This window comes from Neopelma chrysocephalum, unplaced genomic scaffold (assembly GCF_003984885.1).
Source record: "Neopelma chrysocephalum unplaced genomic scaffold, ASM398488v2 Primary Assembly neopelma1_81, whole genome shotgun sequence".
Taxonomy (NCBI): Eukaryota; Metazoa; Chordata; class Aves; order Passeriformes; family Pipridae; genus Neopelma; species Neopelma chrysocephalum.
The window spans coordinates 4,620,500-4,639,750 of NW_020897743.1; the positions used below are offsets into that span (position 1 = coordinate 4,620,500).

A 19,251-nucleotide genomic window follows, 5' to 3' on the forward strand; every position below is an offset into this window, starting at 1 on the left:
CCAAACAGATGTAAAGACCGCCATAGACCTATCTGTTCCTGGAGTTTTTTGGTGGGGATTGGGTTCGTGATGATGGAAAATAGGCACATTATGGACTCTACTGTACCCCAGAGAAAAAAGTACTTAAGCCAGGCTAGGTAAGGTGATTTTGTGTTGCTGTAGAGTGCCAACACTTCACCTCTGCCCAGCTTTCTGGGGAGATGTTTAACAGCTATGCATTTATCATAGGATGTGAAACTGGTGAAATAATGAAGGCTAAAAGACATAGCTTGGAAAGAAGATTGAATGGCACTTTTCTTTTGTGGGCACATAGTTTGTCAGCCCTCCATAAGGCAATGGATGTTGCAGTTATTCCCCAGCATCCAAAGGTCTTCAGGAAGAAGCTGTGAGCAGTTGCTCAGTGAGGTGTCTGCAGTGCACAAAGCTCTTAGCACTTCCCTCCCCAGGCTAGGGAGACACATTGCAGCTGTACCTGTGTTGGAATTGCCCTCCTGTGTTGGGATCACAGCTGTGAGGGTGTAAAGCATGTCTAGGCCTTGTTTAGGTTTTGTTGGTTCTCTTTGATGCAGACAAGCTGGCCCAGGAGAGTCTTTGGCTGCATCCCTTTTTTCGAGGATACAGGCAGAATCAATACTCGCCAGAGAGACTGTTCAGGGCACTGAAGTGTGGTTGGATTTCCACCCTCCCCAGTGCATATGATAGGGTTCACTCATTTACTCAGGCTTTCTCCAGGAGGTTGCATTAAATGGAGAAAGAAAAGTACTCTTGGTATGTATCTGCCTTATTTTAGCATAACTATATTTACCTCATAAATGAATTTAGAAATGTGCCAGACACAGGAATAAACTGAGCATGGAATGAAAGAAAACTTACCCAAAGTGTATTGCTGCTGTTTTCCAACTCCTAACTAGGAAAGGCCTGATGAAATCCCGTGCTATTTTCAAGGGGATGAAATAGGTTAAGTAAATCCTCACTTCAGTATTAAGTATCAGAAAAAAATTTGTCCATTTCTGTGTGTGATTAAGGAGCAAATTCAAAGCAGCACTTAAGTGCAGGATGGTCAGTTTGGATAAACACTGCTTCAGCTGAAGAGACTTGTAAATGCATTCCATGTAAAGAATCCTGAATTCAGTTTCTGAATCAGAATTCAGAATAAGAAGGGAAAAGCATGTAATTTATCTTAATTTAGTAGCTTTTGCATTCCATTTTTCTGAAATGTTAATGCTGGCAGCAAAATATAAAAGAGGTTCTTTGCTCATTGAGCTACAAATTTGGCAAGTTGCACAAGCCTAAACCTATGATTAGGTTTTTAAGTAGGGGAACATAACAGAGTCCTCTGGTCTGTTGACAATTTCTTTACGAATGGGTCTTTTCCAAGTCCTCTTTGTTCCAGATTTAAGTACATCACAGCCAGTTGTCCTGTGCTTTAGCAAATGTAACTTGAGCAAGATTTTTGTGCTCAGTTAGAGAAAAAGTGGGTGCTGTGGAGGGCTGGGCTTGTAAAAATGAGTTTTGTGATAGATAGCACTGTGCCGAGGCTGGAAACAGAAATGTAGGCAACAGAAATATTGAAAATCAATTTTAGGCGTGAGCTTGCTGGCAGAATCTTGGCATTGTTTCAAGATTTCAGACTTTGCACAGTTTCAAATTTTTCACAAAGTTAACACGTGGACTTGACCATCCCACCAGATTCCCTCTATCCTGCTCTGAGTGGCTTTGGGCCACTCTGGCAGTGAGTGGAGACCCCCCTGCAGTGCTCAGGAGGAGTGATGAGGAACTACTCAAACCCTAAGTGCACACCATGTCATACAGGAAAGACTGTTAACTGGGTAATATTAAATTAAACAAAATATGTGGAGATGCACACACATTGATATGAAAAGAGGTAAACCATTTTAATTCTGAAGTTTCTTGTGGTCCAGCTGTATGCCTGCTAGCACAGAAGAGTTTTTCCCTCAGCTTCCCAGGAAGTTCAAGGTTTGGTCATTTACTAGAGAGCGCCGAAATTACACATGCTACCAATTTTCCAGCTCACAGTTTTACATCCTCAGTAACAATGTAAATTTAATTTACTTGATAAGTGGCTGAGATAAGGCCATCCTTTAAATTCTGCTCTTTGTATCAATGCCATAAGCAGACCCCACATGTCTTTTTGTGTGTGTTTGAAAACATTTTCATTCTTTCTCTGACTCACCAACGATATTGTAATTCTGATTTCAGGTAGGTACTGAGGGTTTTGTGTATAAAATAAACTATTCATGCTTAAAAAGTAATTTACATCCCCATTTAACTTTCATACTACTACATTGTTTTATTGAGGTGATCTATTTATAGAAATATGAAAGACATGTGCTGTGAGGATCAGTAAATGCTCATCTCAGATTAAGTGATCTTATGTCTAACAGTGTTTTGTTTCTGCCCTGGGTGTTCTCTCACACAGCTGAGCAGCCTCATGCATGAAAGCTGTCCTAATGATGTCCTTAAAGAGCCTCCAGGTACAAATTAAGCCTTCCCCTGCCTCACTGGAGATAATCCTCAGTTTGAGGAACGTGCTTGGAGTGGCACTACTGATATAAAAGGAGTTGTAGTCTCCTTACAGACTAGGAGCAGACTGCATGGAGGTAAAGGGTGACTGGAGTAACTCACGTAGCCTCCCTTGGGTCATGGTTTCAGAGTATGTTTAGGGTTGTGATCTGCATTTCTGCCCATCATTGTGTCTCTGGGATCAGTGATTTTCTCAGCCAGGCATTTCCATGGCACATGTGCTGATGAGAAGTGTTTTCTCCTGAGCACCCTCAGTTCCCTGCCGGGTGGTAGCTGAGAGACTGCATTTTGGGACAGGAACACACACACAGAAATTTCTTTCCAGGTTTCAGGCCCTGCTTAGCACACAAACATTTGGACATGTGCCATGGCAAAAAAAAAAAAAGGCAAAAACACTGCTAATGAAGAAGGCAACAAATGGAAGGTCAAAATGTGTTCCGGGGGCTTCGCTCAAACCTGTCCCACCACGCAGACGGGCTCTGTGTGTGGTCTAATGTACCACTGGAAAGATGTGGCTGAGCAAACCAAGAGAAGTAATTTAGCAAAATGGAAGGGCAGGTGGGAAAATAATTTAATTCTTCTGTCCTACAGTGGTTTTTTGCTGGTTTTCCATCTGGGTTGTTCAGTGCTCTCCCAAGGCTTAAGCAAAGGTCAACAGCTTGTTCAGGCACAGTCAGTAATGACATTCATCTGTTTGCAGTTGTGCTTGCTGTGCGCAGGGAGATCCTTCAAAGTTTAGCCCCTTTATATTTGACTTCAAACCGATACAAGGCAGGCACTGTTGCTTTATTAGAATGGTTACAAAAAACTAGACTTAATCCAGCCCTGAAGGCGCCTTGTTGCAACATTAGTAATGAAAGGCATTAATGGTTTTGAACACTTCAGCACATTCTTTGATTTTCATCTGAAGAGCTTTGCTTTCTGACCCCAGTGCCTTTTTTTACACAGTGCAAGTCAGGGGGCTGTTGGGGTTTACTACTCACTGTCTGAATCAGGGAAATGTGCAGGCACTTTGTGAGATGCTTCTGTTAAGAAACCAAACAGATTTGTTTTAGTTTAAATACAAAGTTTATTTTGGTTTATATTTGTTTAAATATGAGGTTAAAGATATGTATTTGAACATGCAGTGTTTCCCAGTGTTCTTGGGTTTGCAGTGTAGACTGCATCTGTGGCAGCCATAGACTTGTTTGGCACACAGATTTCTCTCTGCTTTTTTCTTTTAAATTGTCTGTAACCGCCAGGAGGATGGCACTGAGATCCAAAGTCCACCTGCATCATCAGATCCCTGTTTTCCTTAGTGAGGTGGTTGTCCCTGGAGGAAATATCTTCTTGCAGGAGAATGGAACTTACTCCCTTTCTTAGTGGAAATAACCATCAAAGACCACATCTCTTCAGTAATCTCTATCAATCTCATGGGCTTTCATTGCAGAAAACAAGGTATTAAACACAAAACCTGTATTGTTTTTCATTTAAGTCTAAATCCTGGGAATGTCAGTTTGGACTTTTTAGCCAGCTTTTTCTCTGCAGCGAGTACACGTTTTACAAACACGTATTTCTAGTCGTTTGGGTTTTGTTTTATTAATTGAGAATCTGTAAAGAGCATCTGTTGCTCTGAGTCCACAGCATCATCTCAGCCCCATTTGGTGAATCGTTCTGCTGGCTTAAGGACATCTTTAAAGCTGACAAGAAGCAGTTAGGACAACAGTTGTAATTGGATTTGTAATCTGGGGGATCTCTCTCTGTCTTGCTTCCTGCTGCTCTGTCAGACAGAAGCTAAAAGAGGAGAGAGGATGGAAAAAATCACATCCATTTTCTCTGGTGTGGTGAAAAGGGATATCCTGCTCAAGCTGCTGCCTGGCAGAAGGTGCACAGAGCTCCCAGTGTTGAGTCAAGCAGGGATCTGGTTCTTGGCTGGCTGATGGTGGCTGTTGTCTCTTCTTGCTGGGGCAAAACCAGTTGCCCTGGGCACTGCTCAAATACCAAACAAGAGGACCAAGTTTGCTCTGAAGAGCAAACTCTGTGGTATGCAATAGGCTTGCAAAACTTTCACAATGCAAGTTTTTGGAGCAGCCCTGCCTCTCTTGGGGACTTCGCTGCCAGCTTAGTTAGAAAGTTATTTGACACAACTGGAAAATGTGTCTGAGGATGGAGAACTCAGCTCACTGAATCAGCCTGAAGTTTGTTGATGGAGAGTGTGTCGGGCAAAAGCTCATGAAATGCTCTGCACTGGGGCTCAGAGAGCTGTGCAGGAGAAAGGCTGTGGGCAGCAGTTGGCTTCAGAGCCTCTTGCCTGATTAGACACTCACCCTCACTGGTGTAGTGAGTTTGGCATTCTCTGACCAACTGACCTTAGTTTTTAAGTTATGAACATCTAAAACTGCTTTGTTAGTACTGTGGGTTGCTTGAGTCAAGTGAAGCTGGATGCCTTCTCCATCCTGTTCTAGCAGCTGAGCTCACATCAGGCAGGCATTTGTGCCCACCCGTGCCCAGGCACCATGGAATGCTTGGTGGTAAGCACAGCATGGGCTGACCAATGTACCCCCACTGAAACCACGGCCAGGGTGTGAGCTGTGTCTGCAAGCAGGTATTGTTGCATTTGGGATTGTGGCAGCAGCATTTTTGCAGTAATCCCCCATGAAGGAAGCCCTTCTGAGGTGTTTGAGACCTTCCACAGTTACTTCTCACTTACTTAGAGGGTATCAAGTTAGTTCCTGTTGCCCAAGGTGTGTCCAGTCTTAGTTCCCTTTCAGGCTCAATTGTGCAGTGCATCAGTGATAAATCATGTATTAAAGAACGAGTTTACAAAGGAGAAGTGTGAGGTGAAAGAAAGCCCTGGAGATGAGGGCAGTGCTGCCCATTCAGCAGTGCTGGGTGCTGGCTGACAGCTGAATCAAAGTGTGTTGGCAGCTTATCTGAGGGCATCTTTCTTCCTGCTGCTGCTTTCTTCCTACTGCCTGTCATCAATGCTGAGGTATCTCATGCTCATGCAGAGTTTTAGGCTGCCATCAGTGCTCTTGATTTGTATATTCATCATATTCCAGAACCAGGTTATTCTTCCCAAATGTACTTTATGGGTGTCACATAAATGCCACTTTGTATGTGAAGATATCCCAAAGCCTCATCTCATTTCCCTTGGCTAAAGCAGTAACAGTAAACTAAATGATGACTACTTCATGAATGAACTTGTATTCATTTTGGAGTATTTCAAAGGGTGGGTGTTTCAGAGGGCACTAAAGCATAAAATTATCCATGTAAATGTAATCCCAGTGTAATGCCATTGATTTAATTCAGATTTCATCTTTGTGTAAAGACTGCTTTACCAGTATCCAACTTCCACCATTTCCCAGATGTCTGTGGTTTGATGGAGCCAAGGCATTAGAATGATGTCTTTAATGATGATTTAATGATTAAATCCCATGATTTAATGGTTTGATGGGATGAAGGATTTTGCAGTCACAGGGATTTGGCACAGGAGAGGTAACAGGGGTTAACATATTGGAAGGGAAGCAACTGCCTTGCCAAGGGTAAACTGATAAACACTGGCACGTAGAGAGAGAGAAGAGCAAATCTTAGAACTAATGCTTGAGCTAAGGAGACACATTTTAGAATCACAGAAGGCATTTATAATCGTTACTTTTCAGAAGAAATTCCTTCACTAACTTACTGGCACATGGTAATTTTATGGTAATGACAAATTGCAGATGAATTCTCCAGAAACCTGGAAAACACTTAGCTGGAGTGGGAAAAATGCCCTGGTTAATCTCTTTAGCATGTTACTTTTCCTGTTTAGAAATTCAGAGTTCCACAGGATTAGCTCTGTGATCTGTGCTGTTCACAGTAACTCCAAAAAAAACAATCCAGGCCCAACAGTGGCTGCAGTGTGGATTATTTCTTGGATGAAGGAGCTAAGGAAGGGCATGGCCAGCCCCACAGATGTGTCTGAGGAGTGGGTGCTCCATGACAGCCAGGTGGCCAGAGGGGAGAGCAGAAGACACTCTATTGCTCTCTAACTGCTTGGATATGCAGGTTTTTTCCTTTCTTTAAAAGGATGGAAAAGAACTTAAAAAGAAAGGGAGAAAGACAACCAAAGGCATAGAACGAGTTTGGCATGAGGACAGAGAGTGAACAGAACTGTATTCTTCAGTTCCAAAAGAGATGTCAGACAAGAGAGATGACAACAGGTTTATAAAGTCACTGAGAAGGTGGAAAAGGTGACCAGAAAGTGATTATTTGCTGTTCCTCACAGCAGAGGAACTTATGGGAGTCAAAGGAAATTGTCAGGTAGCAAATATAAAATGAGCAAGAATTTGTTCCCATCACAAACAGGTGGGTTGGGGAACTGAAGGCCACTGAGAATTGTGCAGTTAGAAACGAGATCAAGGGTTCATGGGAGACAAATCTCTGAAAAGCCATTTTAAAAACAAGATATGGATGCAAATTCTTGGTTTGGAATTTTTTCAGCTATAATGCTTAGAGCTATCCCCTTTCGTATCATGGCCCTAAGCTTCTGGTACCTGTCAAAGACATGAGACAGGACTAGATGAACCCATGATGGTCTAACTAGAACAGGCCCACCACATCTTTTCCAGGTTCTCCTGTACACACAGGATGTGGCATTCCAGAATATATTGTTGATTTTGGAAATGTTTTGTGTCTGTCCTGGTGTTGGACTGAGCTCCACAGATCAAGGGACAAAGTTTGGATCTCAGAACACATGAAAAATATTGGACTTTGATCTTGCAGAGACCATTGTCTGCTTGCACTGAGGGAGTCCATAAGGACCCAGAAGGGCAGGAGTTTTGCTTCCATGTGCCCGTGAGGACATGGCAAGAGTGGCAATTTTTTAATCAGTATTATTTTAATTTCTTAAAGAAACTTACTTTTAAATCTTCATGGCTGTAATTCTTTTGAATTTTGAAAATTTTTCTATGTAAAATTTGCTCCACTCTACCCTGTGTGACTTCAAAAAACCCCCCAGACTGGTATGGAGTGGCCAGCTGGGAACAGAGCAGGGTAGTGACTGCCTTTTCTCCACCTAGAAATTGCAATTAATGCTAGAAAAATAACTCTATATAGGAGTTAGGGTGCATTCACTGAGTCAGCTGTGGAGCACAGCAAAACTGCTGCTGTTCCCGGAGGAGGGTGTCATTCCCTTTGAGCTGTGCTCCCAAGAGTGTTGTCTAATGAGGTTTTCCCTTCCACTTGAAAGCAGTAACTTCCCTTTCAAAAAGCTTTAGGCAATGTGATCTGAATGCATGCAGGGCCTGCATCATCTCTGCTGCCTCTTTGGAGCCCCGTCCATCCATCCAGGTAACAGTCTCTTTTTTGGTTTCATTTTTTCCAGGGATATCTATGCCTATTCCGGTCATTGGTTTGCAGGATGACTCCAGAGTGTTTGTAAACGGGACCTGCGTCCTCAACGATGAGAACTTCGTCCTCATTGGATCCTTCATGGCTTTCTTCATCCCCCTCATCATCATGGTGATCACGTACTGCCTGACTGTCCAGGTGCTGCAGAGACAGGCGACGGTGTTCATGTGTGGAGAGGTGCCCAAGCAGAGGAGGAGCAGTGTGAACTGCCTCAAGAAGGAAAACAACGCAGAGAACATTTCAATGCTCCACAATCACGAGGGGGCATCTCACTTGAACTCCCCTGTAAATAAGGAGGCAGTGCTTTTCAGGAAAGGAACTATGCAGTCCATCAACAACGAGCGAAGAGCCTCCAAGGTCCTGGGCATCGTCTTCTTTTTGTTCCTCATCATGTGGTGCCCGTTTTTCATCACTAATGTCATGTCTGTCCTTTGCAAGGAAGCCTGCGACAAAGACCTCCTGAGTGAACTGCTTGATGTGTTTGTTTGGGTGGGGTATGTTTGCTCGGGGGTTAATCCCCTGGTGTACACACTCTTCAACAAAACCTACCGCAGGGCTTTTTCCAATTACATCCGCTGCCAATACAAGACCGGGAAAAAATCAGCACTGCGGCAGAATCAGTGTCTGAATGTTGCTTCAACAGCTTTATATGGGAAAGATCTGACTTTAACTAGTTATCGAAATGGCAATGAATTCAACAGCATGGAACTAGAAGCTGAGGAGGGCCTGGAACTGCAACCAGGGACTTCAGAGCTCTCCATAAACAGCTGTAATGTTGTAAGCGAAAGAGTGAGCTGTGTGTAAGGGTGACTCACACAGCCTTTTGCTACGGTGTATCTGTAGCCAAAATACATTGTGTAAAAATGTAAGTGTCGCTCAAAGGACAATGTAAATATTGCATTCTGAACAAAGCTTTTTTTTTTTAAAGAAAAAAAGGAGTTGTCTTTCCAGTCCGGTACTTAAAATCATATATATTAATATACTGCAGTGAAGTTTAAGGTTCTATATTTACTGTTACTAATAGATCAGAACTATTAGTTACTCTGCATATGTCATGGACAAAATGTTTGAATTCTTCTTCCAGTGCATGAAAAAAATGCTGAATATTTATCTCAGGTGGAATTTGCTGGAGTCCAGAATGGCACGTTAATAGTTATATATCAAATACATGCTATTAGACTTGGTCAGTATAACTTTCTTTTTCAAGTTGACAGTAAATATATACTTTAAATCCTCACCCCTATTTGTGCCGTGTAAAGACTTTACAGAAACCTGGCAGAAAGACATCACAAAAGCGTAGTGGCCATGCAGGCACCTGGCCAGACATGTCCTGTGTCTTGCTGCCATACTGGGTCAGTCTTGCAATTCAGGGGTCCTCTGCTAAATTTTGGCTCCCTCTCCAACCCTGCTGTTTTCTTTCCATTGCACAGGAGGCTCTGGCTCCCCTAGGGAAGGTAGGGAATGCAGTTCTGGTGTGGTTTTGCAGTCCTGTCTGGGGTCACTTGCAGACTTGGAGAAGAAGCATGAGAGACAAAGTTCTCTATTTCTAGTTACTATTCCAGTCCACTCAGACTGATAAAAAGCCCTCCTTTGGTCTTTCAGAAACCCATGAGGTCTGGGATGGAGCAGGCTGTGCTCAGTGCACTGCCTTCACATGCTGCTGGAGGGTCAGGGGCTTTGACTGACCTGCAGAAGAGCACTCTAGCTTTGGAAGGACCAGATCTTTGGCCTTCTGGGTCCTCACATCTAGCTATTCTTTAGCTTGCTGGCATTTACTTTTATTTTTCAACATCCTGGGACTGGCAGTGCTGGTGGTAGACCACTGCTTTGGGTGTAGAGCAGAGGCTGCTCTGTGTGTGGTGCTGGCCAGGGTCAAGCTGTGAGGAGCAGGATGGGCCTGCCTGGGGATGCTGGGGGAGAGGCACAAGTGAAGGTCCCTGCTCCTGCCTCAGGATGGGGTGGGCAGAGCTGAGCAGAGCATGTAATTGGAATCATTTGCTAGTGGCAGGGTTCAAAAGGAAATGGTGACCAGGGACAGGAAGGAAGCAGACCTGGAGCTAATCTACAGGGTTAATTTTTAAATTTGAAATATTCCATTTTACTCCCAAAGTAAATTACGGTGTATCATATTAACACCACTTATATCTTTAATGAAAGCATCGACATTGGGATGGAATGCAGTTTAAGTAATCTGCTTTTAATACACACCAGGTACAATTTGAATTAATTTTCCTCTGCGTTCTTGAGTACACAAACTCCCCAAGGCACCATGTCTTTCTGGCACTGTGTCTCTGGGGTGATGCCTCTCATGCAAATTTCCTTGTGTGGAGTATTGTCTAATGCCAGATATCACCCATAAGGTTTTTATATCTTCATTAAATACCACACAGATGCTGCAGTGCCCATCTAACATGGATGCATTTAGCATCACTGACAGCCTCTGGCTATGATAATCATCAGAACAGAGAACATTACACTGGGCATGGTTAAATCGCATTTTATTAACATGAATTGCTTGTACTCTAAGCTTGCTGTGTTCATGCCATTAAAATTACCTTCTAGAAGAAACAGAAAATTCTGCTAATGCTTTAGGTAACTGCTGTTGCATTGCCGTGTGCAGCAACAACCTTGCTGAGGCCACTACTAAAACACAACACATGGGTTGTCTCTGCTGCTGGCTTGATCCCAGACTGATGTGTTGAAGATGGTTCTCTTTTCTCCCTCATCCCCTCCTGGGAAAAATCCGTAGTACTTCCATGCAGGCAGACAAGGTATCCTAGTGCAGAGGTATCCCAAGCCTCTGCTGCTTGAAGAAGGCAGCAGAGATGCTCCATGTGCCAGCCTGCAGATACCACCATGGGTTGAATGCCCTGGAATCCGCTTGCCTCTCCAAAAACGTCAGGTAATCAGTAGGAAAAGGACTGGCCAGAGACACAAACTTGGTCCTTCAGTGACTTCTCTTTACCCTGAGTCAGATTTTATTATCTCAAACAGTACAGAAAAATCAGAGCCATCACATTGCTTTTTAAGTTGTTTTTTTTCCTTTGGTGAATTTATAGCACATCTTTTCCAAACATGTATATGTGTGTATGTATATATATGTGTGAGTTTGTACCTATACATATACACATATATATATATATTTAAGAGCCAACCACAGATTTTGAAAGCATTTAGCAATAAGTTGAATTACAGTAGCTTCTAGCATGTGTAAGTAATGAGTGAATAACTCATTTTCACAGCATCCCTGAACTTAGTATAAGCCTACACACAGGCCTTGTCTTTGCATAGGAGCCTTCATGTCTTACCCTTGTCGGTTCTGTCGTATGGGCAAAAAAGGGAACCTGCTATATTTGGATGCAAAAAATGGGAACTGAACAGAGAATTTTCAGGATTTTTATAAATGTTTTTAAAAAATTCAGCACCAGAACTGTAAATATGTCAACTCAGCTGGACCTGTTCTGATGTACAGCCCTTGTTTGGATGAAGAGCCAAGGGCACTGCCTGACAGCGCCTCGTGTTCTCTCCCAGGCAGTGGGTGACAACATTTTTGTGAATGTTTATATACTGTCACGTACCCAGCTTTCTTTGGGTCACTCACATCAGGGTTTTGTGATGCTGCTATTAATTTATTAAAGAAAGTTTGTTGGTTTAATCATTCTTAATTTTTTTTTCTCTCCATGGTCTGTCAGAAAATAAATAAATGAATGTGCCCTCTCTTTCTTTCATCTGTCCCCCATTAAAATATGTCCTGACCAAAAAAACAAACAACAAAAAACAAGGATAAGGATGTATACGTGAAGTATGGCCCACAGTTGCTGAATCTCAGAAATCACTGTCAGCAGATATCCCAACATTTCGAACCCCAAAACTTGATAAATACAAAAGTGGTGATAGACTGTTCCCCCTCTTCAAATTGCTCCCTCCAGGAATAACCGTTGAAAATTACATTTTTTAAATTATGTCAATTTAAAGAATTGATTTAGCTCTCTGAAACTTAACCAAAGTCAGGTTGTCCCCACAGCAGCTTTGCTTTTCCTGAGATGGAGCCATTAACCTTGGGGTGCCTCCAGAAACCCTGCCTGGGGCTGCCTGACGTGAGTACCTGCTGGAAGTTTTGTGTGTCCTCAAATCTGAGCTCAGGTATGGTTCTGTCTTACAAATAGTGTGGGTGGTGGTGTTTTGTTTTGAGTTTGGACTGAGCAAGTGACGACAGTTCCTTGGAAATGGTGCTGTGGGCTGTGTTGTTTGCTTTGTTTCCCAAACCAGATGGAGCCGTGCAGGCAGGCTGCCCGTGGGACAGCACACACGCAGAGGCTCCCACCCAGCAAACACACCCCCTTGTTTCACTGGCATGGGGCAGTCTGCTCTTGGGGGCAGCCCAGGACAGAACCAGCATCTTCCTGGGCTGTAGGGGCTTCCCCACTAGAGGCCAGAATCAAGGCTGGCTGTGTAGTTCAGGCACAAAGCCTTGTGGCTGGGCAACCTGGTTTCTAGGCTTGAGTTGGCTCATCCATATCTGTGACCTGTTGCCCCACACAGCCAGGTCTGGGGTGTAGCATCTGTGGGGTCAGCTGTGGTGGCTTTGGGGAGCTCTGCATGCCTCAGAGACTGTGCTTTGAGAAGAAGGCCTCTCCTTCAGCCCTCTGCTTGCTGAAGATAAGAGCAGCTGCCCAGAGGCTGTAGCATCTGGGAGGGAATATGGTTCAGAGCCAATGCTGAGGAGCCTCGAGGCATCCCACCTCAGCATGGCTCTCTATTGTCATGATGACTGTGAGTCTGTAGTAGTTTTTATCTGAGTGATAATTTGAAGAGGTAAATGTTAGGTGATGTGTGAGTAGTCAGTGTGAACAGTGTGGTTCATGCTGTTTTCTCTACAGAGACACTCATGCTAATCATTAGTGCCTTTCTTCTGGAGAGCCCTGCAGAGAGTTCCCTTGCTGGTGTGAACTGTGCCCAGTGCTCTTCCCTTCCCAGTCAGCATCTAATGTGCTGGAGTCATGAGGGTCCTGGATATGGAGACCCAAATTCCAAAAGAGAAACATATTTTAAAATAAACATAGCAAACCCCTAAGGAGCTCTGCAGAAATGTTGTTTAACTTTGAGCTGCTGAAGGGTGTCTGATACTGTGGCAGACAAATTATGCTAATCTGGTGTTCCAAAAGCAGCGCCCGTCATGTGATAAATGAGCAGATGTCTCTTGGATGGGTTTCCTCCCTGTGTCACAGTATCATTAGGATAGCTGCATGCCAAGAACTGCACTTGGCTTTGTCTCCATTTCAGACTGGGGTGGAAAAGGCATCAGAAGCTTTTTCCTGGGAAAATCAGGCAAAGGCTGCCAAGCCTTGGGCAGGTGCAGCAGAAGGACAGAGATGGGCAGATGAGATATATGTACACATCTGGGCACATGAACACACATCCCAGAAACCCCAGAGAGCCACAGGAGGTGTCATCACACTCTAGTCTTCCCTTGAAAAGATGGGAGTGGCTGAAAAGCTGGGGAGGAAACCTACAATGGGAAGATCAAATGTACCTGTAAGTGTCACTGTGAAACGTGGGCTGTTCTAGTGTGGGTGAGTGTAGGTATCAAAAAATGGTTTTGTTCTTTCATTGTTAACCATGAAGTTGTTATTGACTCTTCTGTCTCTCCATCATTTTTTCTTTAAGTCAAGTCTCAGGTCTTCTGCATGTTTTCTTTTACCCACAACTGAATCCTGTGCTCTGAGGCTGTCAGAAGTCAGCAAAACATCTAGATGATGTGTCATTCCCTCTTGGCTGTGCAGGGAGGCTGCAATCCCAAAACAACATGGAGATGGAGTGTCTTCAGGTGAGGGATTTTAGATCTGTATGAGACAGACAATTGATGCAGCGAGGCACACTCACTGACTGAAGAACCAAACCACAACATCTTTAACAAGTGCGTGAGCTACACACAGAAATATTTTCCTTAAAACTGTCTTAAATCACAGATTCTGCTGACAGCAGGAGGGTGTGTCATGGGGAGGGAGTCTGGCAGCAGCAGGGTTTCCGCTCTAGGCAGCCCTCCTTTGTGCTCCCTCCAAGAAAGTGCTTGTTTTAGGACCTGGCACAGCCTGTCCCGGCACGGTGCCCAGTGGGATTCAGCCTTTGCCGAGCACTGCAACCACAGAAAAGGTTGTAAGAGCCTGTCCTCCTGGGCCACAGCTTCAAGGATCTGTAGGGGACCTGGCAAGTGTGTAAGCATGTAGTGGTGACACAGGTCCAGTAACTCTGGTTGCTCTAGGGTGATGACAGCAAGAGAATTGTGCAGCCAATGGATGATAAATTATTGTGGAAAATCGAGACTGTGTAGCAATTACATCCCTCATGAATGTTGTCTTATGTTTGTTCTACTTCCCAAAAAACCAAAAGATCTCTCAGCAGATAAATGCAATTTCCCCAGAAGTGTCCTGAGATGACAGCTGCTGCTCTGTGACTTGAGTGGGTACCAACACTTAGGGGCTAGGTGACTTGAAAAATTAATCATGTAGCACCACACATGTTAAATCCACTGTTCTGAACTTCCCTGTGCTTGAATTGTATAAATTGGGGAAATTAATTTTTAATTAAAATGCAGCCAAATTATCCAATGTATACTAGTGTAAACTAGTGCCTCTTAGACCACTGCGTGGTTGCATTTGTTAAAACTTAGGGCAACTTTACATCTGTGTGTGCTGCTGATGTCCATGTCTCTCCTGCAGAAGGACCAGTGGATGCCAGTGACAGATGCTCATCAAAGACACTGAAGCTTTTAATCAGGGTCCTTTTCCCTGACTGGCAGCTAGAACAGCTCTTCTGTGACATTTTGGGGAGGAAGACTGTGGGGCCTGCACTTCCCAAGGATCATGACACTGCTGAAAGCAACAGGTAAGTGCAAATACCCAGCAGAGATCTCAACTGTGCTGGAAGTTACTTCCCTGCAGGCACATGTCCCAAAATGTCTTCAGAGAGGATCCATGGATTGCGGTGCCTCACCCATGAAGCCATGGCAAGGTTTGATCCCCTCACCTAAGTCCTCCTCCCCCTTCTTTTTGCGGCTTAGCCACACGGCTGGCACACGGGTGGGCTGACCCCCAAGTGACCATTTTTTCTCTTGCACCTTCTCTAGGTGTTGCTGAAGGGAAAACTGCCTGCACCCTCCCCCAGTGTGTTCCGTGGTGGCTGTCAGCAAAGTGCTGGAATGAGTTACTCCCCCTGTGCCATGCAGGGGGTGACGCAGCAGACCCTGCTCGGCAAATGGTGGTTTTTCTTAACCAGAACTTTGCTCCTTGAGGGTAAATGAATGTGATTACCTGTTACTCTGCAGTTAGTTGGTATTTCTGCTTTAAAAAAATAGGTGGGAGTGTGTGCTGGGCCTGAGCAGTAGCCCTGGTGATAGGCACAGTGTGGGGACACAAGTCAAGGCAGGGGCAGAGAGAGCCCTGTTAATGAGAAGGAGCGGAAAACTTGGCTTGTTCCTCCCAGCAGCTAAAGAGGGGCAAAGCAAGCTCTGCATCAGGATAACAGGGATTGCTTGTTCTGGATAAGGAGGCACAAGTTATTTAGGCCAGAGGAAAACATTGGTATACAGAAATGGTAGAAATAAGGTAGGAATTAAAAGCAGGTTTCTAACAAGCGGGGTATTCCAGGTTTGGGACTGCATTTCCTGCTGAGGCAGCAGTAACAGCAACTGAAAAGCTTATTGAGGGCTCAGGTGTTGCATTCACATAGGAATTTATGCTCTAGAGGTACAGCAGGAGGGCCCAGCTCAGCCCTTTTTTGTCCTCAGCCTCCCGTTTGGCAGAGCTCAGGCACCAAGCCAGGCATCTGCACAGCAGGACCTGCCCAGTGACACATCCCAGTGTGGGAGGAAAAAAACATCTGGAAGCAAGAACACTATTTTTAGGTTGTGGTCCTTCCATAAGTCCTGGCAAAGCCATGAAAAATGACAGCACAATTTTGGAGGAAGGCAGGCGAGGCCATGTCAAGTCAGTGCATCTCCCACAAACAGGACAACGTCAAGTCAAGGGATCGTGAAGGTTGTGTGTTCCCAGCCCCCAATTGTATGAAGCAATATTTCACTTGCATTCTTGGAAGCATCCAGAATCAACCAGCTTGGCCAGCCCCAGCCTGGCTGCATGCAGTCCTGTAAGTATGTTTTGTTTACCTGGAACAGCATTTTCGTGTGCTCTGGAGAACCACAGTGTTGAGGTAATACCCTTGCTGGGGCTGCCATTATCTGATGTTGTTGAGAAAACACTGGTGAGCAGCTTTCAGGACTGAGCCTGCTTTGTGCTTCCACTGTCTTATGTTTTTAATGCTTTTCTTTGTTGCTGTAGCTGGGAACTTCAGGCTCTTGCTTCAGTAAAATAAATTGTGCTGTTGGCCTTTTAAGCTCTCTTTTGTTAAAAGTGGACTCTACTGAACCTGGTAGGCAAGAGTTATTGTTTTCTTAGTATGAGCATTTCTAAATAAATTGGCATGAGGGGCACAAACTTCTGGGCAGCCACGATCAATTTGCGAGTCCCAAAGGCTGGGACATATTTCCAGTTCAACAGTTAAGAGCTGGAACATCATCATTTAAAAGGCAAGGACTATTCTCTAGTGGGCTTCATGTATCAGGTGGGGACCTCTTGGTGGCACAGCCCCTCTGCCAGGCTCTGTGGGCAGCCCTGGCTCTGCAGTGAGACACTATGAGGGTGCAGGAGCTGGTGCCAAAGTGAGGCAGGGACACACAGCAGGGCCTCCAGTTTGAGCTGGTGTGATATTTCTGGGGGTGCTCAGTGGCAAGAGCGTGGGGGGAGAGGCAGGGGCTGGTTTTGGTGGCACATGCCCTGGTTGACACAGCTCTGGTCAGAGAGCAGCACTGGGCCATGGTCACGATGCCACGAGGCACAAGGTGATGTTACCTGGCAATCAGCCCAGAGCTGGATGATAGAACAAAGGTGTGACACTTCTCCGCTTAGCAACACAAAAGGAACAAGACTCCTCTTTCTGACAGTGACAGAGCCATTATCCCCTCTGTTTTACTTTCGTGCACTAAACGTTGAGTTCTGGCGGCACCGATGCTGCACCCCCTTTCCTCCTCCTCCTCTGCGTCCAAGCACAGATGCTGACACCCAGTGGCCATGGAGTTCCAGGCGCCTGTGGAAGACGGGAAATTTCAGCGAAGATGCCTCAGCCGGTGAGATACAACTTCCACCTTCTGATTTCCTCGAGCGCAAGAGGAGTAAAGAGTTCCTGAGGGATCACAGAGCGGGTAAGGCTGGAAGGGAACGCTGCAGCTCATCTAGTCCAACCTCCCTACTCAAGCAGGGTCGCCAAGCACACATTACCCAGGATTGTGCCAGATGGTTTTGCATATCTCCAGAGGAGACTCCACAACCTCTCTGAGCAGCCTGTTCCAGTGCTCTGCCATCCTCAGAGTGAAGAAGTTCCTCCTCATGTTCAGGTGGAAGTTCTTGTGTTCCTGTGCTCTTATAAAGCAAGATGCCAGCCTTGCTTTATGACTTTCAGCCATTGGCAGGTTCTAGTGGTTGAAACACTTGTACTCAGAGGCCAGTCAGACAAATGAAAAAAATATGAGGATGGATATGAGGAAACAGATGATAAACTAGTTTTCAAATTATTCTCTTGCTGGCATCTTGAAAATATACCTCAGTGAGAGAAGAAGAGTGATTTTTGAGTTCAGAGACCTTGGCATTCATCTTCCCCATTTTTCTACTTCCCAAAAGCAGTTAGACTATGACAGACTAAATTGATTTTGCATTTCCCTCCAGCATGCACAGGATTGTACTTTCATATGTTTGACAAGTATCGACATTCTCTGGGGACAAAAAAGCTCCACAGGAAAAGTTGGTTTTATTCTTCAGCAAATGGCTCTAAGACTTTATCAGTCAAAGACAGGCCCTAAACTCAAGGGTATGCAAAGACAAAGACATGCCCCACCAGACATGGAGTTCTGACAGTGACAAAACGTGGAATCCAGACATGAGCTGGGAACAATAAAAGCAGAGCATGTCAAAGGAGGGATTTTAAAAGTGCTTTACTAAAAATATTAATTATGGACTAAAACAAATGAACTAAAACACTGTAATGAGACTGCTGTGTGAAAGAAATACATAATCAGTGTTACTGCTATAAACACAGGGAGAAAAAAATGTACTACTGAAATTCTAGTGAGGTTCAGGACGTTAGGAAGACTGTTGGACATCTATTAGGAGTAAATTTTGCAGATGCTGAAAAACATGACATTGTGAGAAAGTGTGTGTGGGGGGTGTTTTACTGCTGCTGCAGCGAGGACCCTCTGCAGGGGTGAGTTTGGGGAGCAGGGAGCCCTGCACCAGGGCCAAGCCCAGCTTTCCCTACCTAAACACTCCAGTAAAGCTGCTGCGTACAGATACCATAAGCAGATGTACTTAATTTATCACTGTTACTAGGCAGGTTTCTAGGCAGCCTTCAGCCTAACTTTTATATTTTGTGGTTACTGAAATAGCTCTGATCTTCTTTGAGGTGAGTTCTAGCTGTGGAGGGACAACATCCATTCCTTTGCCATCTCTTGCTTGCACCCGTGAGCTTTAATTCTTCCCTTCTCACCTATTTTTTGGGCAAAATTGGTCTAGAAACTGTAACCCAGCTTAAACCCATCTAGCAGGTCGGGGCTGCTGCAGCATTTGTCCAACTCTAAATGCCTGTGCCCAGCCTTGCCACCTGGTGAAGTAGGTGAGATCACACCAGATGTGCCCAGGACAACTGTGTGGAGCTGCCTGCCCTACTTTTCCCCTTGGGGACATTCACAGTGCACTCGTGTGGTTTTAGTAGACATTTCAACCATTAAGAAGCTGGCAGAACAGTTCTGAAAACCCATAACCCAAATGCTACCCCATTCTGGATGTGCCAAATTCCTCCTGAAAGTACCCAAACCCCTAGAACGGGCTCTGGCTGAGCAGCAGAGATCCAGGCTTGGCCCTACTGAGACTGTCCTGCCTGATGGCCCATCCCTCTGCAGGGAGGCTCACCCAGCCCATCCTCCAGAGTGAGTCAAAGCCAAATATTTGCCCTGAGCTGGCCAGGGGCAGCCGTGGTGTAGAGATGTGCTCTGTGATGCTGCAAAACACCTGCTGGGGACCAGAGAGGGAAGGAAGATGACCCAGCAGTTGGCAGGAGGGCACCAAGCAAAGAGCTGTTTTCTCCTGTGGCACAGAGGAAGAGATGCTGTGCTGAGCCTTCTGCATCTGGACTGTTGCATGAACCACACATTCCCTTGAATTGCTCTGATGAGCATGTTTTGGAGATGTCTGCAGGCCAGGTCTCCCTGAGCTGGGGCTGGGAGCTGCTTCT

The 19,251-nt window shown here is 45.0% G+C and overlaps 1 protein-coding gene across 5 annotated transcripts in view; it reads left to right on the forward strand.

The window, feature by feature from the left end:
* HTR2C (5-hydroxytryptamine receptor 2C) overlaps positions 1–9,151 on the forward strand; it is a 208,002-nt gene extending 198,851 nt beyond the window's left edge. For all 5 annotated transcript variants that reach the window (XM_027690566.1, XM_027690567.1, XM_027690564.1 and 2 more), the window contains one exon: positions 7,889–9,151. In XM_027690566.1, coding sequence (XP_027546367.1) covers positions 7,889–8,718 — 830 coding nt within the window. In that variant the 3' untranslated portion in view covers positions 8,719–9,151. The remainder of the gene's footprint in view (positions 1–7,888) is intronic.
* Positions 9,152–19,251: the final 10,100 nt, after the last annotated feature.